This window comes from Abramis brama (assembly GCF_963993115.1).
Source record: "Abramis brama genome assembly, chromosome: 12".
NCBI lineage: Eukaryota > Metazoa > Chordata > Actinopteri > Cypriniformes > Leuciscidae > Abramis > Abramis brama.
The window spans coordinates 12,516,120-12,541,450 of NC_139974.1; the positions used below are offsets into that span (position 1 = coordinate 12,516,120).

Here is a 25,331-nt window from a genome sequence, read left to right on the forward strand (position 1 = left end):
TATATATATATTTTGTATTTCAATATAATAAATTATAAAAATTATAAAAATTATAAAATTTATATTTATAAAAATTATAAAAATTAAATTATAAAAATTATATTTATATTTGTTTATTGTTATTGTGGATTATTTATTATGACTAAGAACGCCTGAAATACTCTATGGTTACCAAAAAAGAAAGAAACGCAGTAAAGTTAGGGTCATAAGAGCCTCCGTACCGTTGATGGCAGCATTTCACATGTGCAGCGCTTATGAACCCCAATGACGTTCAATACATGTCGACCGTGTTGACAGAAATACAACAAAGAGACGAGCTGCTTGTTGCGACGTGAGAAATAAATACCACGTTGATAAGCAAGTAATTTACCTAATATGTAAGGCAGCATAGGATACTGATACGAATAAAGGTAAATGTTTGGTTTTTACTGTCGTATATTATGAAGTAATATTGTAAGGTTAACCACCTAGCTTAGCACAAATCATCTGCTAACTAACGTTAAACAATTTGATGTCAGTCTGTTCGGGATTTTTAATGATTTACCTTAAAGTAACTAACATGTAAAGCGATGTTTATATTATTTGTGTCCTGGAAACAATAATCTGTCTCATTCTGTGTTTGAGATGCTCGTGTTTAAAAAGTTAAAGCCAGACTTTTATTTCATATTCGATGGTTGTGGAAACTATTGAAGAGACACGCTGCCCGTTATTGTATTTTTCCGTTTAAAGGTGCTAATGTAAAAGTTTTGAATAAAAAGTAATTATTTGTAAACAAGGGAAAGTAAATATGATTCTAAGCCAGTGACATTTATTTACCAACTGTTGGAAAGTAAGACATTTTAACTGGAAAGTTCGTACTGTTAATGACGCTGACAAAAAAGTACAATAATGTTACCATATTTTTATTTATTTTTACCGTGTTAATTCAATGTAGTTCCTTTAAGTATCACATAAATACGATGTTTGAATTTGGGAATCATCATTATGGTGCATATCAAGATACTATTGTATTTCCATTTATTACCATCACTTTACCACGGTAAGTTGCCACCACAGTACTTTTTGTCAGAGAAGCATTTAGCAGTTTTATCACATTCGCAGTTTTATATATAAAAAAATCAATTTACAATAAATTACAGTAATAACCATTTGTTCCACAAAAATAACAGTTGATATATTTACTTCTGTAAAAGCATTAAAAAAAAATTATATTTGGAATCCCTCAAAGCTTCCAGAATTTTTCCAGGTCATTTGTAATTTGCTGAGTGAAATGTCTTTGATTTCCATATTGTTTCTCTGCAGGTGGAACAGGTGTGGACACAACTGGAGGGCAACACAGAGGAAAGGATACACAAGACTTTCAACTGGCTATTCAAAGAACTGGCTTGTATTCAGCGCTGTTTGACTTTTGAACTGCGTCACCCTGAAGTGTTACTTTGTCTATTCATTTTTGAATGTGTGATTCTACTCTCAGATGCGCTGGAATGAATTCTACCTGCCAGGCAAATGTATAAATGAACCGAGACTGGTCTCCCTGATCAGGACATTTGAGAGTTTTACTGAGTGAAAGAGTGAAAATCGGCAGCCAAAAGACCACAAAGCACTGTTTTTGCACAGTGTAAATATTGTGTAGACAAACAAAAAGAAAGTTCTGGGCTTAGGAGCATTAGGTCTTTCTGTACTTCCCATTGCCTTAGCAGACTAGTTATTTATCACACCTGTCCAGGTATAATTTTCTATACTGCGTGCAGGTGTGCAATATTTATGCAAATAAATATTTATTTCTCTTCTTTTAGAAGAGCTCTTGTTAAACACCTTGGGTGGCAGCATTGCTCTTATTAATAGAGCCTAAGCTATATGTTGAATTTGTAAATATCTAAAAAAATAAGATTCTTTAGTGAAACCTTTTTACTGAGACCTTGTGGACACTGTGAATGGTTCATTAGAACTTATTAGACCTTGGTAAGCCATTCGAAAGTGAAAAAGACGTGGGAAAAAGAATATAAACTGAAAACACCCACAAAGCAGTGATAAAATGGCAACAAGGATGGAGAATGCTGGCCCAGCTGTCATGGGGTTGAACACACACAACAGGCAGTTTGTAGGACAGCCTAAAGCTCCTTCTCAATTAGGACCCCAAACTGCAAGTCCTCAGCCCATGGGGACCCAGAAACCTGAAACCAATGCATTTCAGGAAGGACCTGGCATCAGGTAAGCTTATCATTGCGCCACATTCAACAGACTTGATTGCTTAGCTAGAATGTGTCTCTTATATATAACATGTCTGTGTACACTACCTTTCAGAAGTTTTGAACTTTTTAATGTTTTAAAAAGAAGTTTCTTATGCTCTCTTAAGGCTGCATTTATTTGATAAATGACAGTAAAGACAGTAATATTGTTAAAATATGATTTACATTTCAAATAACTGTTTTCTATTTTAATATATTTAAAAATCAAATTTATTTCTGTGATGGCAAAGCTGAATTTTCTTCAGTCACATGATCTCCGAAATGTTTGTAATATGCTAATTTGCTGCTCAAGAAACATTTCTTTCTTTTTTTAATCAGTGTTAAAAGCGGTTTCATGGAAAGTAAACCATGCTACAATTTTTTTTTTAGAAAGCATTTATTCGAAATAGAAATCTTATGTAACATTATAAATGTCTTTACTGTCAAATTTTACCGATTTAATGTGTCCTTGCTGAATAAAAGTTGTAGTTTCTTTAAAAATAAACTTTTAAATAGTGGTGTGCAATCTGTTTATGTATACTGTATATATTCATAAAATATTCACTTGCACACAGGTTTGGTGACGACTGGAAAAGAAGCCTACAGCTTCCCTCTAAGGACAATAGAGTCAAAACTTCCGTAAGTCTTTTAGTGAAAAAAAAAAAAAAAATTTTTTTAATCAGAGTCCCCAAATACTGTAATGCTGATACAATCTCCTTATGATCCAACTATTCCATGCTCTTTCATTCTCTCAAGGATGTGACTGCAACCAAAGGAAATGAGTTTGAGGACTACTGCTTAAAGAGAGAGCTGCTGATGGGCATTTTTGAGATGGGTTGGGAAAAGCCCTCCCCCATTCAGGTAATAGATGCGCCCTTTTATTAGGGCTCTTAATTTAATTAATTAGTTATGGAAAAATAATGCCCGCCCCACCCCAGACCTGATTGGTGACAAACATGATGCAGGGCAACAACTCACTGCGTGATGGAGCCTATAGTTAGAATGCCCCTAAAATTCAAGAAATTGGGGAAAAGATTCTCCTGTATGAGTTTTTGTCTCATATTTATAACATATGATATTTGTCCTGAATAGCACGGGTGCAAATTGGATATTAATTTTATACAACAGTTCAATAAATTAGTTAATATTCACGATTCACGATTCAATACTTTACTGCCATACAACTCGGTGCAAGTTGTTAGGGATTTGCTTCAGTGTGCTCATAACAGGACATCAACAAAATACAACCAAAAACATAGAACAAATATATACACAAACGGAATCCCACACGGGATGACACTTGACACAGGCAGATAAAAATAAAAGAAACACACTGCTCACCACATACCCGGATGACAGTCCAGGAGGCTATAGTGGCTGTGATGTCAAGTAGAAGTAACAATTTACATAGGGATACGGACCGCAAATCTACAACTTTACAATAAATAGATAAAATTACACTAGTATGGTTAGCATAAAACATATAAAAAAGTATAATAAAATCATTATAAAAAAAATAAAAAAAAGTGCAAATTATGCAGACCCATTAAGAGAACCTTTTTTCATAAAGGACTGGTTCAGGGGTTGAGAGCTGTTTAGAGATTTAATGGCTCTGCAGTATGTGCTGTTGAGGAAGCAGGAGGTTTTTGTCTTAATAGCTCTCATCCTTCTCCCTGATGGAAGTATGGAGAAAAGGAAATTGGCAGGGTGAGTATCATCTTGTAGGACCTTTAGGCCTTTCCGATGAATACGGGCCTCATAGATCTCGCAGATGGGGGAGAGTTTGCAGCCAATGATTTTTGAGGCTGTATTAACTATCCTGTCTTGCTGTAACCTCTGCTGGACAGTAGAGTTGCCATACCAGACAGTAATAGAAAAAGTAAGGACACTCTCAATGGCAGCTCAGTAGAACTGCAACATACCCTTACAGGCTACCCCAAATTTCCTCAGCTGGCGAAGGAAAAAAAGCCTCTGATGGGCTTTTTTGGTAATGTTGGTTATATTATCATCCCATTTAAAAGAAGATGATATCGTTGTACCTAAAAACCTAAAACTGTCCACCCGCTCCACCACCTCCCCATTGATGTGCAAGGGCTGGGACGACTTCCCCCTTCTGCGGACGTCAACCACTAGCTCCTTAGTTTTGGAGACATTTAACTCTAAATTGTGGTTGGAACACCATTCAATCAATGAGAGGACCTCTTTTCTATAGGCAACATCATCATCCCCAGAAATGAGCCCCACTACTGTTGTATCATCTGCAAATTTAAACATTTTAACAGAATCAGTGTGTGATGTGCAGTCATTTGTGTATAGCGAATATAAAAGAGGTGACAAGACACATCCCTGGGGGGCTCCAGTGTTAATGTACTTATTACCTATTTTGACCACTTGTGTTCTCTGCACCAGAAAATCCAAGATCCAGTGACATAAGGAATTATGGACCCCCATTTGTTGTAGTTTCAGAAAAACATGTCTGTGTACACTACCTTTCAGAAGTTTGCTGGGTAGGATTGTATTAAAAGCCGAGGTATAATCTATAAAAAGGATCTTTGCATAGTTGCCTGGGGCCTCCAGATGCTGTAGAATGGAATGAAGACATAAGGATACAGCGTCCTCAACAGACCTGTTAGCCCTGTAGGCAAATTGGAAGGGCTCGAGCCTGACCACACTGGACAGATGTTTACATACTATTCTCTCAAAGATTTTCATTATAACAGATGTTAGTGTGTTTGAAGATATTGTGTTTTGTAGACACAATATTGTCTGTTTTTGCTCCATTTTGCCTGTTTTGGTTACCATTGACTTCTATTGTATGAACAACAACAATACTGAGACATATTTTTTTAATTAAATTCTAAATGATGACAGAATTTTCATTTTTGAGTGAACTATCCCTAAATACCCATTTGAAACCCATTAATATCTTGGCATTATTTAATTGTAATTGCAGTGTAAATGCATTCATGCCACTTCTGAGCCGCAATAAACAGTCTGTAAATGGATCTAAATACTAATTCAGATGCAGCTTCTAAAAAAACAAAAAATCATGGCAGTTGTAGCCCAAAAAGTTATGTGTAATAAATTCTGTCGTATCAAATACAATTTGGCTTTCTAAAGCTACTTTTTGTAATGTATATTTGATGCTTTTCTCATCTCAATACAGACTATGTCACATCATGTCATTAGATTAAAAATTTGATTCACTTGACAGCCCTATAAAATGCATACTTATTATTTGTATTATTACAAATTATTATTTTTAATCTTTTAATCAACCTACCAATCTTTCTGAAAAATATTTGTATCTTCAGTGTTCATGCTTAATTAATATTTTTATTTATTTTTTATTTTAGGAGGAGAGTATTCCTATTGCCCTCTCTGGACGTGATATACTGGCTCGTGCCAAAAACGGGACAGGAAAGAGTGGTGCATACCTGATCCCCCTACTGGAGAGAATTGACATGAAAAAGGATCATATTCAGGGTATCGCTCTCTCCTAAAACTTTTTACACAAGATATACATTTTTTATCCCCCTTTTTTTTTTACTGTGCTATATTTTTCTCTTTGCCTGCAGCCATCGTGATGGTTCCCACTCGTGAACTAGCTCTGCAGGTCAGTCAGATCAGTATTCAGATCAGCAAACACCTTGGCGGTGTCAAAGTCATGGCAACCACAGGTGGGACAAACCTTCGAGATGATATCATGCGCCTGGATGAGACAGGTAATGCTCAGTAATCGCATAAAAGATACCTAATCGTAAAGAGATTACAGTGTGATCATCTTCTGCAATAAAAACATGTTGTTTAAAACTCTTCTGCAGTTCATGTTGTTATAGCAACACCTGGCAGAATTTTGGACTTGATAAAAAAGGGCATAGCCAAAGTGGATAAAGTTCAGATGATGGTTATGGATGAGGTGAGCATTGCACAAGCTTACATGCCCATCAGAATTTTAATAAAATGTTATTCCCTGTTGCACACTGTCATAATTGTACATCTTAAGATAGTTATTTAGGTGTTTAGATGCTAATACCACCAATATCAAAGTTCAAGCTGTTCATTGCCTGTTTTATTGTAGGCTGATAAGCTGCTCTCTCGGGACTTTGTGGTTCTTATTGAGGACATCATTGGTTTCCTTGCGAAGAACAGACAGATACTGCTCTATTCAGCCACATTCCCTATCAGCGTACAGACGTTCATGGTCAGAGAAATCTTTTAAACACATTTATGCTTACATTCTGCTTCACTCTCTTTACATCTCAAGGTTTTCCATTTATTCGCTTTTGTGTGTCTGTAGGCAAAGCACCTGCAGAAGCCCTATGAGATAAATCTGATGGAGGAACTGACCCTAAAGGGCATTACCCAGTACTATGCTTACGTCACAGAAAGACAGAAAGTCCACTGCCTCAACACACTGTTCTCCAGGGTAAATAGTGAATTTCACTTTAGAACATTTAATAATTAGGTAATAGAACAAGTAATATTTAGGCTGGGTAAAATGTCATGTCACATCCTTGATGAGTCATTTTTGTGGCTTGGTTTTGATTTTTGATTTTTTTTTCCTTTAAATATATTTAGGGCGTATTCACACTTGTAGTTCTGTTCTCTTGGTTCATTTGGTCCGGACCAAAAAATAGAATTATACATTTTAGCCCTGGTTCGCTTAGCGTTCACACTGTAATTTTTAACACCGAACCTATAGGATACAAAAAAAACAGCACTGGGCCGAACTTCCAAACATTGCTGTGTGCTGGATTACTATGCGCATACATACGGAGTTTTTACCAGCTGAGAACTCGTGTAGGGCTTATAAAATGTGTAAAGGAGTCAAAACAGCACCAGATATTTCTCTGTTACACACACAAACAAAGTTCTGCTGCAAGAAGAAAGACGCAGTTCTGACAACAGTACTGAACTGTAGTGGGCAATATTGCAACTACGACAAGAAAAAAAACAGGTATGCTTGAGCATTCTGTCCTTTTTAGGGTTGCGTCTTGTGACATTACGTCCTGTTTTTTCTTTGCCTTCTTTGGTCCATGTATGTTGCGTTCATATTTCAGTCAAAACCCACCAGAGTTAGTTTGGAAGCGGACTGAGACCCACATTTTCAGAAGTCTGTATTGGTGCACACCAAGGATTGGATGGCAGTGTTTACACTTATTCATATGAACCACATTAAAATTAATCGTTTAAATTGGACCAAACCTGTGGACCAAAGTGTGAACACTGGATTACACTACAAAACTTTTGCAAAGATTTTTGCCCTAATTTTCAGATTTACAAGACAAAACAGATTTTGGAGTTGACAGATTTCACAGAAAATCGAGTAGTGTATAATAGGCACAGACTCCAATTTCTTTAGCTTCAGATTATGTTTCCAGTCCGAGGATATCAAAACGTTTGATATTTTGAGTCGATTTTAGAACACATATCGTAGTGTATGAAGCATCGCTACTGTATATTACTGTAAAAGTAATATACAGACGATGCATGTGCATCAATAACAACAATAAAGTGCATAGTTAATCTACTATCTTAACATATATAACTATCATAATATGGTTGGTTTCTATTAATATCGAAGGCTATATTCTTAATATGTAGCTCGGTTCAGCTAAGGTCATTCACTGTTGATTCATTTCTGTTCAATAACAGTAAAGATCATCAAATATGAAATGAGTGCAATTCATCTATAAAGTAGCTCTGTAGATGTCAAAACAGTGATGTCATCGTCCAGCTCTGTTCAGTTCTCATCTGATAGTGTCAGTACAGTCAAATCAGTAATATTGCTGAATATTATGTGACCACAACTAAGTTTGTCAGTTGTGGTATTGTGATTTAGTGAATTATAACCAAATGCTTTTTCTACAGTTGACACGACTTCATGCTCTTGTTCTCTCCACAGTTGCAGATCAATCAGTCCATCATCTTCTGTAACTCTACTCAGCGAGTGGAGCTTTTGGCCAAGAAGATCACGCAGCTGGGCTACTCCTGCTTCTACATTCATGCAAAGATGATGCAGGTACGTCTTTTGTTGTTGTTAGTTCCAGTTTAATTCAAATCTGTTCAGTGTGATTCATTTATTTCAGTCAAATGCTTGAAACTTTATTTGTGTAGTTATTTGTGACTGCAAACATATTGTGCTTCCTTTCATTCACATGGCAGGAATACAGAAATCGTGTTTTCCACGACTTCAGAAATGGACTCTGCAGGAACCTTGTTTGCACAGGTGAATTTATCTCTTTTCTTTTGCATAACCCCAACCATAAAAATAAAATGTATATTTTCTTTTCCTAATAATATTATATTTTTGTTATTCCTAATTCAGTGAATGTGTGCTTTTGAAACAGATTTATTCACTAGAGGCATTGACATCCAGGCAGTAAATGTGGTCATCAACTTTGACTTCCCCAGGAATGCAGAAACGTATCTGCATCGCATAGGACGCTCAGGTGAAGTTGACAAGCATAAATAATGCTTAGTGTTTTGGATTCAAATTTTAGTTTTTAATGTGTTCTCGCAGGGGCTGCTCCTGGCTAAAGATTTTTCTAGTCAACTAGTAGTCATTCATTTAAGCCATTAGTCAACTAATCGCATTATAATATATATTTAATTGCTTAAATATATACTGAGGGGAATACTAAACCATAAAGAGCCATCAGCGTAATATAGCCTATTCCAAGCTCAAGCGCACATGTAAAGCTTGCCGCAAAGCACCAGCAAAAGTAATGATTATGAATGTGACGGAAAAAATAGCAAAGAGACATTTTAATTATGTATTAAGAAACTGGTGTTTTCTGTGTCGGGTATGTACGGATTACATAAGCAGGGAGCATTTGTTTTCAATTTGAATTGGTTCATTTAAAAGTAGACATTTCAAGCTTTCTATAGATATAATTCTCATGTCTGTGAGAGACCGAGACGGCAGAAAGCGCATCCTGTTTGTTATCTTTATTTTACAAAGGCACAGTGTTTTCTTGTTAGGGTTAGGATTGCACAAATAAAAATAGACCCTTTAGGCCGTGTGTCCACCAAAGCGTTTTTAGCCAGCTGAAAACGCTAGGCACTCTGCTGAAAACGCCTAGCTGTGAGCGCTTGAGAGCGTTTTGGCAGCGTTGCGTTTTTTTCAGTTGAGACACGTTGCTCGTTATGATACGGAATATCCACGAAAGTGTTACTAGTATCTCATTTCACACATATTTTGTTTCTGTGTTGATTCTATATTAAAATGTCGATACAATGTAATGTATTTTCTCTGGCTCTTGTTTTAAATGATTTTGTTCCGTTATTATGCTTGTTGTTGTCATCTGTTGACGTTGTACAAGCAGAATGTGGCGGTTGGTCGGTGTGATATTAGTCCCGCCCCTCCTCCATTGTGATTGGATGGTTGGGTAAAAAGTGACAGTGATGAGCGCAGCGTTTTACCCAAAGTTGAACATTCTTCAACTGTCGGCAAACTGTAAAAAACGCAGAGCACTCGGCGCTTCAAGGGATACTCCACCGTCTTTTCATATTAAACTATGTTATTCCCTTAACTAAGACGAGTTGATACATACCTCTCTCGTCTCAGTGCGTGCACTCAATCGCTCTGGCGCGCGGCGAAACTTTGTTCACTCAGTTCATTCAATACGGGCCAAGCAGAGAAGCTACCAAACACCTCCACGTGTTCCCTATTTAAACACAGTTACTCGCGTAGTGTAACTCGACCTAGGACGGTGACACAAAACAAAACGTTGCGCTTTTCTAAGCGTGTAAAATGGATAACTATATTGTATGGCGGAATACCATAGCAAGCGCTTGTAAGCACTTCGTCTTGGCGGAGTAATATCTTCACCAGAGGGAGCGGGGGCCGGTGAGAGGATTTTTCACGAGTGAAGATATTACTCCGCCAAGTCGAAGTGCTCATAAGCACTTGCTATGGTATTCCGCCATACAATATAGTTATCCATTTTACACGCTTAGAAAAGCGCAACGTTTTGTTTTGTGTCACCGTCCTTGGTCGAGGTACACTACGCGAGTAACTGTGTTTAAATAGGGAAAACGTGGAGGTGTTTGGTAGCTTCTCTGCTTGGCCCATATTGAATGAACTGAGTGAACAAAGTTTCGCCGCGCGCCAGAGCGATTGAGTGCACGCACTGAGACGAGAGAGGTATGTATCAACTCGTCTTAGTTAATGGAAAAACATAGTTTAATATGAAAAGACGGTGGAGTATCCCTTTCAGTGTGAAAAAAACGCTCAGCGCCTCGCTACGCTCATGGCGTTTTAAAAATGCGGCGCTCCCATTGAAAACAATTGAAACGTGAAAAAACGCTTTGGTGGACTTCCAAAAATGACAGAGTTTTTTTAATTGTTTCCGCTGTTGTCAGGAAAAAATGCAAGGGATCGCGCCTGCGCCTCCATGTCATGAAGCGCGCTATACTTTAGCTTCCACACTCCACACAAACACTTCAATATGCACCTAATAATAGTGCACATTTATCTAGGTTAACATTAGAGCAAGCAGCCATTGAAAGTTGCTACTTGTTTCAAATGAAAAGCAATATTTACTTGGCCACAAGTTATTTTTTCTGCTACTAAATTTTGGTCGACTCTTTTAGTCGACTAACGTTTAGTCTATTAGGGGGCAGCACTTCAAATTACAACCGCTTTTATTTGATAATATATAATTTTACGGTCTCTGTGTTTAATTTATAGGAAGGTATGGACATCTGGGTTTGGCAATCAATCTCATTACTGCTGAGGATCGTTTTAACCTGAAGACCATTGAGGACCAGCTGGTGACGGACATAAAGCCCATTCCCGGCAGCATCGATAAGAGCCTGTATGTGGCAGAGTTTCACTCGGTGGACCCTGACTGTGAGGACGAAGCGGAGGCGGAAGCGGAGGTGTTTAAGCCTGCCAGAGGGTCTGACGCCCTTTAGGGAGCAACATTAGAGAGCAGGTGAAGGCATACAGTTGGGTGGGCATGTTAAGAACATTATGCACATGTAATGGGGAAATTCATTAAAGTCTAAAGTTACTTTATTGATCTGATATCTAATACTGCAATGTGTGTTATTTCCATCTGAATCAGAGATCATTGGAGTGACTTTACCATCTGCTCTTTCTAGGACAGTTGGAAAAATTGAACCTGACTTTTGCACAAACATCTCCTATTGCACAAACCAGTTACTACTCGGCTCATATATTTCCTCATCTTTTCCACCTCCACAGTATTTGTTTGTTTTTTTTAGTCCCTGCTTATGTTTTGCTCTTTTGTTTGCATTCATTGTTCATTTTTGGGGAGTTATGCCTCTTTATAAATGACTCTACACATTCCATTTGAGACTTGCAATAATAAAAACAAAGCATTCAGAGAACAGTTCCTGTTTGATCGAAACTGTATTGGTGAAAATAGAGCATAGCATGCTTGCATCATTAGTTGAGAATTTATACTCAAACCCTTCAACAAAACATGTTTAACCCAAGTGCCTTAATATATATCGTCTCTGTCTTAGACTGGTATATGTCATTGCTATGTTGAAGTATTCCCAAAGACTAAACCGCAGGGTTTTGCAGCACATCGGTGCTACATGATTCTGTGAAAGAATCATTGGTATTGATTTACTTCTAACATGAGAAATTCATGAAATTCTATTCATATTCAGTCTGAGGCAGCTGTAGAAACCAGCATCCATTCAAATATTGCAGAGCTCAGGGTTGAGGTGTCAACACTAACATTGCACTAAACTGCCTGAGAAAAAAAAACATCTTTTGCATTAATATTGGTGCTTTTTGAAGTTTCATTGGCAGTCATTGACAAATGGTTGACAGTATTGTTCATTGGAAATCATTAAGAAACTTGGAGGTAAATTATGGTTTTTAACCGGATAGACAATTTGTGGATTTTTTTTTTTTTTGTATCTTTTGATATTATTTTTATATAATTTTGGAACTACTATATAAGCTATTCCTAATTTAAATGGGCATGCCAAAACTGGCATAATGTAAAAGATGTCAGACTACTACATGAAAGTTGATTTAAGTCACCACAAATGATGTTAAAAATCAAATGTCTGAATGCAGTTATCAAATCCTCACATTTGTATGCACAAATACGTCAAATATTTGTCAAAAGGGGCTGCTTGGTTCATTTTATTTTCATTTATTCAAAGATTGATCAGTAGAGCATTTTGTTGTTCACTCTACGTTACATATTTTACAGTTTTCATTTCTTTAGATATTAATGAATGTATGAAGTGGCTAATGAATGGACTTTATGCTATTTCCAGTTAAAAACTTTTTCTTTTCTTTTTTCTAAAATGTTTGCTTTTATCTTTTACTGAATTTTGCCTTTGATTCATATTCTGTCTAGTGATACAAATACAAAAAAATACATAAGTACATAAATATACACATATTACTTGGCAGTAAGGAGGTCACTTGTTTTATTTTTATTTGGATGTTTGCAAGAGGAACTTTTCATAACCTTGTTTCATTTATGAATTTTTTTTTTTTTTTTATCAAGACAGAGTATTTTTGTATAGCAAAATTGTAGCATCTTCTCAGAGGCAGCTGTGATTTTTTTTTTTTTTTTTTTTTTTTTTACCCAAGAGATGTTCTTTATTGTGGAAAAATAGTTATTGCTACGCAGGGATATGTGGAGCTTTAGTGTAGAAACCTCAGTTTGCATGTTTCTTTAACTATTAAAACAGCACAGTGCAGGCAAATGTTTATTGCAGAGTTAAATTAGGAAACCTTGAGCCAGATTATAAATATCTGCTGATGATGATGTGCTGTTGAAAAATAAATTTGTGAGATTATTACCATATTTCAAAATGGACAAACTTTAATTCTTTATCCATCCTGCAATGATGAGCTGTTTTTTTTTCTTTTTCTTTGTTGCTGTTGTTTATGGTGAGGGTGTTTCTGAAAATAAAAATGTATACGTTATATAAATAAATGGGGAAGCAGATTTTGTGGGGACAAATGTTTACTTAATATTGGATTTCAGGATAAAAACTAAAGCAAACCAAAAGTGTGTGTGTGTGTGTACCATATGTATGTACCGTATGCCCATCCAACAAATATGCAGACATGCATGATATCCTGTTTGTAAGTCTGATTGATGCAAGAATGCTTTAATGGTCATGACAGTGTGTGTGACTGTCTGATTGATTTATGTTTTGTCTTTATTGTTTATTTCATTTAAATAGCTTGAGGTTATATGTATAGACTTGGAATAAAATGAATGTGTAATCTCTCCCAAAATTCAATGCATTCAAATTAGAGATAACATACAGGCTTTTTACTTTTTTTACTCAATGTGAAAACCTAGGCCATTACCTGCATGTGTTCCTTTACATATGCCATATATTGATATAAGTACCTACCGGGGGATGTATTTCTGTATTTTGCAGAGGCAACTCCTAAATTATTAAACTCTTGAAATACTACAGTTTATATTCCGTCGACAATGAATGAACATATTTTAATTGCTCTTTGTGAATCTAAATATGTCTTTTCAGGTGGTTTATCTGAAATTTGCCACTCAAATGTGTTCATTAATCGTATTAAATTGTTAATACAAATTCCTATGTTATTATATGCCAAATGCATATATATACTCTATATGTATATTAGTCATAGGCAATATTACTGTGTTTTAGTTCAACTGAACTGACCAGCTTTCATCTCGTCATGGGTTGTCAACATTTATTTCATTTCGACACTAGAAGGCGCTTCATTACACAAATCGAATGACTTAACATTATTTCTATTTGGTTTTACTTGTACTTAAAAGACCACAAACGACCTCCAACCCACATTTCATGACCTTGATGCAAATGCCCCGCTCTCTCAAACCTGCTTCATCATGTTTACGTAGTGATTGACAGTTAAACAGACCAATAGCCATTCAGCTTGGGTTTTGTCGAGCTGAAAGTAGGAGGACTACAGTTGCGAATCGGTTCTTTCGAACAGTTCATCTGAACAAAACAATTATTTTACGTGTTGAACTTTACAGTCTGTGGTCTTGACGCAATTGCGTCATTTCGCTTTTGGGAACCTTTTTTTCTATTACATTTTATTAACGAGGAAGATGTTTTAATTTTAAGTTTGTTGCCGCCTAGATTCAAGTCATTAAGACATAGAATCGATTACAACCAAAAAAACTGAATAAATGCATAAAAATGACTCGAAAACAGCTAAAACTCAGCCCGTTTCTTGAACCATTCAGTCCGACTCGTAAATTACTTGCTCAGACTTGTTTTGTGATTCATTGTGAACAGATTCATTGAAAAGATCCGACTCTAAAAGAATGATTCAAATCGGATTTCGCTTGAAACACGTGGTTCTGTAACCAGGAGAACCGTCCTCTGCGAGTGCGAACTGCGAAGCTCAACGTGAGTTGTCAATGATTCATTGTCATTGAGCTTCTTTTATATTATTAATTCTAGTGTACTCCTTATGTATAAATGAGCTAGAAACACTTTTATTGGTCACATCTAAACGGCATTTATATCGCCAATAGATGTGTTTGACGAATAACAAAAGCATGTGGCATTTAGTGCTAGCTTTCGAGCTAATTTATCAATGAATTAAGTTGCCGTACTGGTTGATGTAAGTTACGCGTGTTGCATTTTGAGCTGGATGCTTCACGAAACAGCAGCAGCTGCTAATCGTTTAAATACAATAGTGTTCAGTCATTTTCTTATACAAAAGACCTTCAAGGACTATTTAATTGCCTATTGCCTAACCCTAACGTACATGCATGCATTGTTTATCGTCCACACATAAATACTACTGAGTTTAGACCCAAATTACTGATTACAGCTCATCACTTGAGCAAAGAATGTGCTCCCCATCTCTGTATTCTCATGTGTCCTGTCTCAGAATGGGCAGTGTTTTGGCTGCCAGTGCCCCCAGCTCGCCTGCACCAGGGCCAGGTGGAGCAGGTTTGGTGTCAATGCCCCCAGGATTCACGATGCCGTCCGTCTCACCCGTCTCTGTCCCGGGCAGTGCTTCAGCTGGGCTCCAGGACACCGAGCCTCCCCTTCCGAACCCCGGTGGCTTTGAAGAGTGCCATCGCAAATGCAAAGGTAAACATAATTAATTACTTAATAAAAAAAAACAAGATTATGTCTATTTATTCCCTGATAAACTAAGATTAATCAGGGAATGAAAACTTTTAACCAAGCCATTTCAATTGTACCACGTTCATGTATATGTGCATGTGTGTGCACAAAAATATTTAAATTAGTGATGGGCGGATCGATCCTGAAGTATCGATACTTCGATACTGACGTGGTATCAAAAAGGATCGATCCTCACATAAAAATATCGATCCAAATGGGTGTTTTTTTTACCAGTAATTTTTTATTAATTTAGCACGCAATTCAGTGCGTAAAATAAGCTTCTAAGTGGAAAAATAAGCGAATGTTAGCGGATAATTGTGTAGGATAGAACTTTTTCTCCTAGTCATCTGGATACAAGACGAAACCAATCAATCACATAGAGCGTTCGATGCTGGTGCTTCGCTGAGCTCACAGGCCCAGTGCGTTTGGGAAACGAAGCCTTGCTTAGATGACACAGAGAAACAATCGGGAGTTATTTCGCAATAAACAAACCAAAAGTGTGCATAACGGTTCAAAATGTTGACGTCAGTAAGTTTTTTTTTAAATGAAATTAATATTTTTATTCAACAAGGATCGATGCATTAAATTGATCAAAAGGGACAGTCAAGGGATTTACACTGTTAAAAAAAATCTACTTCATATAAATTGTTCTTTCAACTTTGTTCATCAAATAATTCTGCATAAAATGTATCATGGTTTCCACAAAAATATGAAACTGTTTTCAACATTGATAATAATAAGAAATGTTTCCTGAGCAGCAAATCAGCATATTAAAATGAAATATCATCATGACTGGAGTAATGATGCCGAAAATTCAGCTTTGATCACATGAATAAATTACAGTTTACTATGGCATAGAAAACAGATAGCCTATATTAAATTGTAATATTACAGTTTTTACTGTATTTTTGATCAAATAAATGCAGAAGAGAATTAAAAATCTTACAGACCCCAAATTTTTGAACAGTAGGCTAGTACTGTAATTAGGGTCGTTTTGTAAAAGTCACTGACTAATTACAGGCGAGTTGAGAGCACAAATCACAAAATATTTAGGCGTAGTAGGCTAGTCATGAAAACGTATTCAGATTTATCATATTAATGATGCATTCACCTCATAAATCATGACACACTGCTCTAGCACAGGAAAGTGCATACAAGTTAAAGCGCATGCTTTTAAAATGAAAAAGTATTGGTATCGGTATCGATATCGGCGATACTGGCCCTGTATTTACTTGGCATCGGATCGGTACCGAAATTTGCAGTATCGCCCATCACTAATTTAAATTATAACGTGTGTGTGTGTGTATATTACGGTGGCCGAGAGAGCTCAACGCGCTGCAACTGAAGAAAACACATGCAAATAGAAAAAACACCCGCAAATTAAGAAAACATCTTAATCAGTTTCACAACACATGTGTGCTCCAAATACTCGCAACACAAACAAATACAGAAACACGCTGCAAATAGGACAGAACACAACGGAAATGTTTCCGGGGAACCCAAATAAGTGACGGACGGACGGCTGGGACGTGCTTATTGCTCGTGAGCTTTACTTATGCCCTACTCTCTTAAAAGGGCAGACGGCAGAGCCCTTGAATTGGGCACTTTGGAGGGAGCGGGGCACTTGTGTGCCATTATGTTGATGAAGGGAGCAACCAGAGAATGTCTAAGCAACGAAAGACAATTTCCTCATTATTTTCACCTGGGATGTTCCCATGACAACGCAGCGCGTCTCCATCAGCTGAATAGCTGTTCTTACCAGAAATATAGTATTATTGCTGTTAACATAACTGTTGCAAATAAATATACATTTTATACAACAAAGTTTTTAAAATATGCGTTATATCTGTGTGTGAGTGTCTCAACTTTAAAACTTGCCGTCTCATATTTGGACCCTAGCTGCATTCTAACATTTCTTATGAAACTTATTTTAACATAACATGACAAAATGTGTACAATGTAACTGATGTATAGATTAATGTCTTTCCCTCATGTTCTTTTTCTCTATCTTTATTTATTTATTTATTTATTTATTTTAGTCTTCAGCTCATTGTTCTTTTTAGTATTCTTATGACATTGAACGTAAATACATTTTGTATATTGTATACAAAGTTGTATGTCATAAACGTGTCATCTCTGTATGTTTTGCAAAAAAAAAAAAAAAAAAAAAAGTAGACAGCTGTAAGCACGTCCCAGCCGGGTCCGTCACTTATTGGGTTCCCCGGAAACATTTCCGTTGTGTTCTGTCCTATTTGCAGCGCGTTTCTGTATTTGTTTGTGTTGTGAGTATTTGGAGCACACATGTGTTGTGAAACTGATGAAGATGTTTTCTTAATTTGCAGGTGTTTTTCTATTTGCATGTGTTTTCTTCAGTTGCAGCGCGTTGAGCTCTCTCGGCCACCGTTGTATATACATATGGTACAGGTCAAAAGTTTGGAAACATTACTATTTTTAATGTTTTTTGAAAGAAGTCTTGGTTACACTTTATTTTAAGGTGTCATTATTACAGTGTAATTATATATTTAAGTACTAAGTAATATTAAGCAACTACATGAACTTACTATATGGTTAGGGTAGGATCAAGATTTGGTTTAGTTGCATGTAATTATGCATAATTTACTGTTATTATTAGTACATGTAACATATGTAACAAGGACACTGTAAAATAAAGTGTTACCCTTTAAAATATAATTTATTTCTGTGATGCAAAACTGAATTTTCATCAGCCATTACTCCAGTCTTCAGTGTCATATGATCTTTCAGAAATATTCTAATATGCTGATTTATTATCAATGTTGGAAACAGTTGTGCTGCTTAATATATTTTTTATAACCTGTGATACTCAAAAGAAAAAAAAAAAGATTATTTGATGAATAAAACGTTTTAAAAGAACAGCATTTATTTAAAATAGAAATCTTTTGTAACAATATACACTACTGAGTATCCAATCAGCATATTAGAATGATTTCTGAAGGATCATGTGACACTGAAGACTAGAGTAATGGCTGATGAAAATCCAGCTTTGCATCACAGAAATAAATTATATTTTAAAGTGTATTCAAATATAAAACCATTATTTTAAATTGTAAAAATATGTCACAATATTACTGTTTTTTCAGTATTTTTGATCAAATAAATGCAGACTTGATGAGCAACGAACGTTTGACCGGCACTATATATAATGCAAGAATGCATCAAATTGATCAAAAGTGACAGTAAAGACCTTTTATAAATTCTGTTTTTTAACCTTCTATTAATCAAAGAATCCAGAAGAAAAAAAAAAAACATCATGGTTTCAACAACATTATTAAGCAGCACAACATTGATAATAATAAATATTTCTTGAGCACCAAATCAGCATTTTAGAATAATTTCTGAAGGATCATGTGACTGAAGCCTGCAGTAATGATGCTGAAAATTCAGTTTTGCCATCATAGAAATAAATAAAATTTCAAAATATATTAAAATAGAAAACTATTTTTTAAAATTGTAATATTATTTCACAAAATTGCTGTTTTTACGGTATTTTTGATCAATTAAATGCAGCCTTGGTGAGCATAAGAGACTTTTTTTAAAACGTTAAAAAATATTACAGGCCGTAAATATAAACTGTTCGAACTGTATTTTATATCCTGCTTCCCCAGTTCAAAATCAATTCAAATTCAGGTATTCCATTTGAATTTGAAAAGGCATTCTCATTTCAGTTGTACCTTTTGCTTTGAATTTCGGTGATTACAAATTCATGGTTTTTACACTAATGTCTGTTTGTCCCTCAGAGGTTTTTCCCATGCAGATGGAGGGTGTTAGATTAACAGTGAACAAGGGCTTGAGCAACCACTTCCAGGTTAGTCCAGTGTGTTCACTGGTGGAGCTAAACGTTTCTGGAGTCATGTTGTTGAAGAAAGTCTGTCAGTCCCTGGTTGTATGCATCAACTCATGTTTTAATTCCTAGGTGAACCACACAGTGTTGTTAAGCACTCAAGCAGATTCCAGTTACAGGTTTGGAGCGACCTATGTGGGGACCAAACAAATAGGACCAGCAGAGGTACATATTTGCGTGCAGTATAAATAAATATACAAATGTACTTTTTGATTTGAAAAATGAATTTGTGCTGTTTACCCTAATATGTATAGTTTACCTTAATTTTTTTTTTTGTCAGGCCTTTCCTGTCATTGTTGGTGACATGGACAACACAGGGAGCCTAAATGCTCAGGTTATTCATCAGATCACAGACAGAGTGCGCTCTAAATTTGCCTTCCAGGTGTGTATTTGTGAAAAAAGAACCTTTCCCCCGGTTTCACAGACAGTGCCTCCAGACTAAACTGCGTGTTTGAGCTGTTTTAACTGAAAGTAACTTGCTCTGGCATATCTTAAAATATTGTCAGTGCCAATGTTTTCTCTCAAGATGCACACCAGTAATGTTTTTTTTCCTTCTAAGGAACATTTATAAAAGCTACTTAAATGTCCTAATTGAACTCCGGTCTAATCCTGGCTTAATCTAATCCCTGTCTGTGAAACCAGCTCCATATGTGTTTATTTCTGATTAATTATGATGAAATATGAAAGAATCGCTAGACGCACTGAAACACTTGTGTCAATCAGACGCAGCAGCAGAAGTTTGTGAACTGGCAAGGAGATGCTGAATTAAAAGGGGAAGATTTCACTGCTGCTGTGACCTTTGGCAACCCAGATGTGTTGGTGGGGTCTGGTAATTGTCTTCTTTTTCATCCGAGTTTATTTTAGTTGCTGTATTTGTTTTTAGTCATGTCATGTTTTTTAGTTAACGGTTTTCTCACCTCTCATCCCTCGCATCTCTCTCAGGAATTGTTGTAGCTCATTATCTCCAGTCTGTCACTTCGTCGCTGGCATTAGGAGGAGAGTTGGTGTACCACCGCCGGCCAGGAGACGAGGGCACAGTCATGTCTCTGGCAGGCAGATATACAGGTAAACGCATATAAAGAAAGAGTAGTAAGGCATGCGAGTATCAAATTGTTTTGCATGTTTTATCAAGGTATGTTGAATTACATTATAAAACAGGTTGAAAAGACACACCAGTGCTGTCCTATTAATGTGCCCCTATTAGGCCTTTTCCGATATTACATTTCATGTAGTTATATAGCTGTTTGGGAAAGTAAAAGGTCTGCAAATTTTCAAAGATCAAAGTGCATGATAAACGCTTTTATGGTCTCCCAAAATAAATAACTGATTCTGAACTGCCTGAAACAAGTTGTCAGTAATTCCAATCTTACTTCCTGCACGAAGGTTTGTAAAAAAAAAAAAAAAAAAAAAAAAAAAAAAGGCTTAATGGCTGCTCGCGAAGAACGTGTACTTTGACCCTCAAACTCTGCAGTTGTAGCTGAGGCCTGGAAGAGTTTGGTTTGTTTTGTCGACATGTCGAGAAGACGCCGCTAAAGCAAATCTACTTTGCATATACTTTCAAAGAATGAGGACTCAGGAATTGATACAGTAAAACCGACGCCATCGTTACTGTTTATACAAGCGCTGAGGAAGGCTCCGGAGCTGAAATTCAGATATGGTAATTAGGGGTGTGAATCGTCACAGGTCTCACGATTCAATTCGATTACGATTATCATGTCAAGAATTTGATTCGATTCGATATCGCGCTCACTTTTCAATATTACTTCACATGCCTACATTTAAGTCAATGAAAACAAGCAGCCAATATGAACTCCCTTTTTATTTCAGCTGCTTCAAGAAAGTACATTCACTTCCTGAATGTAGAAAACATCAAACAAAACTTAAAGGGTTAGTTCACCCAAAAATGAAAATTCTGTCAGTAATTACTCACCCTCATGTTGTTCCAACCCCGTAAGACCTTCGTTCATCTTCGGAACACAAATTAAGTTATTTTTGATTAAATCTGAGAGCTGGATCACTCCTCAATAGGCTTCTAAGGCATTATAACTTGCTGGCCCAGAAAATGTATTAAAGACATCGTTAATATAGTCCAAGTGACTACAGTGGCTCAATCTTAAGTTTATAAAGCGACGAGAACACTTTTTGTGCGCAAAAAAACACAAAAATAACGACTTTATTCCACTATTAATTTCCTTCTCTCTGGGCCTCGAGTTTTTTCACGTAGTATAACTGCGCAGCGCGTCTGTGTTGCACGTCACACGCATCACACACATGACCAGCGTCAGCCAATATTGAGCCTACGTGTGACATACAACACAGATGCGCTACGCAGTTATACTACGTGAAAAAACTCGAGGCCCAGAGAGAAGGAAATGAATAGTGGAATAAAGTCGTTATTTTTGTTGTTATTTTTTTGCGCACAAAAAGTCTTCTCGTCGCTTTATAAACTGTAGTCACTTGGACTATATTAATGATGTCTTTAATGCATTTTCTGGGCCAGCAAGTTATAATGTCTTAGAAGCCTATGGAGGAGTGATCCAGCTCTCAGATTTAATCAAAAATATCTTAATTTGTGTTCCGAAGATGAATGAAGGTCTTACGGGGTTGGAACAACATGAGGGTGAGTAATTACTGACAGAATTTTAATTTTTGGGTGAACTAACCCTTTAAGTCTGAACACAGCAGACAACAGGACCATTTAGAAACACTACACTAGTAAATAGTAAAAGCGCATGAAACTGTCAGGTGTACTTAAGCTCGCACACACACACACACACACACACATTTGCACTTGACATGCATGCAGCCTCGCACGCACACACACTCACTCATGCGCACTCATACACTCAAGCTCTCACCCTGTACATTTTAAAATAGTGGGTGCATTTTTTATTACTCTGTTTTATGTTTCGCCTCTGTCCAAAACTAGGAACCTTTAAAATAGCAGAATAGGGGCACTTTAATAACAAGTTTAATTTTTGTCTTCTTCAAATAACAAAAAGACAGTACACAAAAAAAAAAAAATCATGTAATCAGGTTTAAGTTAGAAGTGTGACACAACTGTATAGAAATTATAATAAAGATCAGATCACTTTTAGCCAATGTCTAAAAATCTTTTCTGGACTGGCATGTTTTAACCCAGATTAAAAAAGTACAAATTTGGTTTAATAATGGCTTTTTGAAAACAGGCAGCAACTTTATCGCCACATTGACACTAGGAGGAGCTGGAGTTCACGGGTCATATTACCACAAAGCCAATGATCAGGTAAATGTTCTTCAGCAGAATGATTCATGTCTTAATTCATTCATTTATGCTGTTTTATTGCTTTATAATGACTTTTGTTGTTGTTGTTGTTGTTATTTTTGTATCAGTTGCAGGTTGGCGTGGAGTTTGAAGCGAGCACCCGTATGCAGGACACTAGTGCATCATTTGGGTACCAGGTGGACGTCCCCAAATCCAACCTGCTCTTTAAAGGTTGGTACACATACATACAAATGCATGCATGCATTCATCAAGATTTCATAATTTAAACTAAAATCCATCCCAAAATCCTCAAATGATTTTAAAAAAATTGTTTGCATGGAATTACATGGTTACAAAGTATGTGAGAAACCCTGATTTACAGAATCTTTCACTCTATCTGTAGGTTCTTTAGACAGTAACTGGGTGGTTGGAGCTACGCTTGAAAAAAAGCTGCTGCCTCTGCCTCTGTCACTGGCCCTCTGTGCTTTCCTTAACCACAGAAAAAACCAGTTCCAGTGTGGGTTTGGCATCACCGTTGGTTAAACCTACCTTCTTTCTTGGTTAATTTTTCGGTTTACACACCAGTGCTGTTGCTGGTGAAACAGTTAAGGTTGGACCCACTTGCAAATCCACACTTGAACAAAATCTGTCAGTAACTAAGAAGCAAAACAAAGGAATATTTGTTGTTAGGTCCATGTATCAGACCAACCCCAGGGTTTTCATTTTGTCATTCTTGTAATATAAATAAAAAGCAATGACAATTCCAATATCCCCCCAAAAGAGTAACATCACCACCTGATGCATTAGAAGAACCAAGAAGAAATACAAATACACACATAAATGTGTCATTCTTTTTATTGTTTGTCAGTTCAGTTCTTTTTATAAATTATTTCCTTGTTTATCTTTCATTTCATTGTCAAAATCTTTTAAAAATTCATTGCTGTACTCATGTAAGCATGTACATAAAAAAAAAAAAATGTGTGCATTGCTGGACAAACATGGATAAATTATTAAAACAAAACATATCTAACAAACTGAGATGCAAGTATAATATTTATGGATGTATTTTTGTGGGTGTGAAAAATACATTATTTAGAGGTAGGAAGTCTTTTTTTTCTTATAAAACACTGTTCAATGGTTGAGAAACGTCCAACTAAGCCAATAAAGTTTTCACGTTATATTCTGTTAACTAATCCCAAATCTGACATTTCCCACATTGTATGCAGTGCCTTTATAAATGTGTATATTGAGTATTACCTAATGACATCTGCAAAGTGGTCAAATAGATTGTTTATGATTAAAAGGTTTAAGTGAAATACTGATTACTACAACTACTTTGACATATTAATGGTTATAATATTGTGTCTTTAAAAGATACGAATTTACTAACATATCACAAACAGATTTTTATTTAGTTAAGTGAATACATGCAACAAAAGAATATAGAAAAAAAACCTTTGTGCCATTCTGTGTGATTGTATGTTCAGCAGATATCAGGCACTTTTAAATGCAGATAACTGATGTGATGAAGAGAGCAATGTCCAACAATGTCTTCTTTAAAACCTGACACATCAGTCATTATTACATCAACCTTATATACGTGCAGACCAACATGCATAGACACAAATGTACCTCTGTACCTTAAAGATAACTTCACATGACTGCAAATGAATAATTGCGAGAGAGTACTATTAGTTTTTACTCTTTGTCCATATTCAGTGTTATTTTAGCAATTTATAGTTTAGTAATATGTATAACACGTTTCCACCGTTCTAAACAATTCATTAGTAAAGTTCATATTTTCATTAAAAAAAATACATTTATAAAACTATACCTTGGCAGTAAATGACAGAAATGAATTAACGCTGCTACGAGGGTGTTTCTAATACAACAGTTGATGATGTGATAGCAAATTACACATCTTTATTTCTTCTGACCACTGTAATCAGTCTCTCTATATTTTCCTGCATTTTGAAAGTCATGAAAATGCTATGATGGATTTATTGGAGCAAATGGGAATCCAAAAGTTTACTCAACCATGATGACTTCCACTTTTGAGTACCCTGTTGATTTTAGCATGGATGATTTGAGCAACAGTGATATTAAATGCACAACATATTTTCTGCATAGGAATGCAGACATTTTTTTGACTGGAATGCAAGTAGATCAATATGACTGAAGCTCAGCGCTCAGTTCTCAGTGTTCTCCTTGACCTGATTGATAAGTGCAGATGCAAACAGTCTTGATGACTTGATGGCAGTAATTGGATAAATGCCTAGACGAGTTACAATATTGCTTAAAGTAACCTTTTACCTCACTGATGTACCGCTGATTTGTTCTTTTTTAGACTGTGTCTCAAACCAATAAACACGTCAGTTTAAAACGAAATCAAGATTGTGGAACATTGTTTGTTCTTTTACTCTAATATAGCAAGCAGAGCTTGCTGAAATGTCAATTTAAATGTGCAAACTGTCAATGCTTAAAAAGGGCAGAGATAGACCCATCAACATTTCACATGTAATTTAAAATAATAAGAATAAGAATTTACAGACAAGATACTGCAGATCCCTATTGTAACCTTATGTTGTTTTCCCATTAATTATTCCCTTACAGTTTTTCCTCATACATTATTTTTATAAGCCAAACATCTTAAACTATAACAAAAATGATTTAAAACAACACTGTAAAAAATGTTGCTGCAGTTAGTTATAACAACTTAAAAAAATTTGAGATAACTTAAATATCTAACTTAACTAAACTAAAATCAACCAAGCTTAATATTTTAAGTCAAGCAGGAACAAATACTTTTTTAAGTTGAAACAACACATTTATTATTCTAATGTTGAATTTTAAGTTCACA

At 36.0% G+C, this 25,331-nt stretch overlaps 2 protein-coding genes across 4 annotated transcripts; both read left to right on the top strand.

Moving 5' to 3' along the window:
- Nucleotides 1-231: 231 nt before the first annotated feature.
- LOC311093439 (putative ATP-dependent RNA helicase DDX6) lies at nucleotides 232-13,186 on the top strand. 3 transcript variants are annotated; one of them, XM_084130825.1, is made up of 14 exons: nucleotides 232-410; nucleotides 1,303-2,211; nucleotides 2,804-2,867; nucleotides 2,985-3,089; nucleotides 5,585-5,714; nucleotides 5,807-5,953; nucleotides 6,053-6,147; nucleotides 6,310-6,432; nucleotides 6,529-6,657; nucleotides 8,137-8,253; nucleotides 8,397-8,460; nucleotides 8,582-8,683; nucleotides 10,927-11,173; nucleotides 11,306-13,186. In XM_084130825.1, the coding sequence occupies exons 2-13, from the start codon at nucleotides 2,036-2,038 to the stop codon at nucleotides 11,151-11,153; spliced, it is 1,479 nt and encodes a 492-aa protein (XP_083986951.1). In that variant the 5' UTR covers nucleotides 232-410; nucleotides 1,303-2,035; the 3' UTR covers nucleotides 11,154-11,173; nucleotides 11,306-13,186. The 3 variants fall into 3 exon arrangements, with proteins under 3 accessions (XP_083986951.1, XP_083986950.1, XP_083986952.1); XM_084130824.1 differs by having other exon boundaries at nucleotides 11,343-13,186; XM_084130826.1 differs by having other exon boundaries at nucleotides 11,348-13,186.
- A 1,309-nt stretch (nucleotides 13,187-14,495) lies between these two features.
- Nucleotides 14,496-24,859, top strand: tomm40l (translocase of outer mitochondrial membrane 40 homolog, like). The gene is made up of 10 exons (XM_084131453.1): nucleotides 14,496-14,615; nucleotides 15,106-15,311; nucleotides 19,124-19,191; nucleotides 19,300-19,392; nucleotides 19,508-19,609; nucleotides 19,951-20,056; nucleotides 20,170-20,292; nucleotides 22,416-22,492; nucleotides 22,600-22,702; nucleotides 22,875-24,859. The coding sequence occupies exons 2-10, from the start codon at nucleotides 15,107-15,109 to the stop codon at nucleotides 23,012-23,014; spliced, it is 1,017 nt and encodes a 338-aa protein (XP_083987579.1). The 5' UTR covers nucleotides 14,496-14,615; nucleotide 15,106; the 3' UTR covers nucleotides 23,015-24,859.
- Nucleotides 24,860-25,331: the final 472 nt, after the last annotated feature.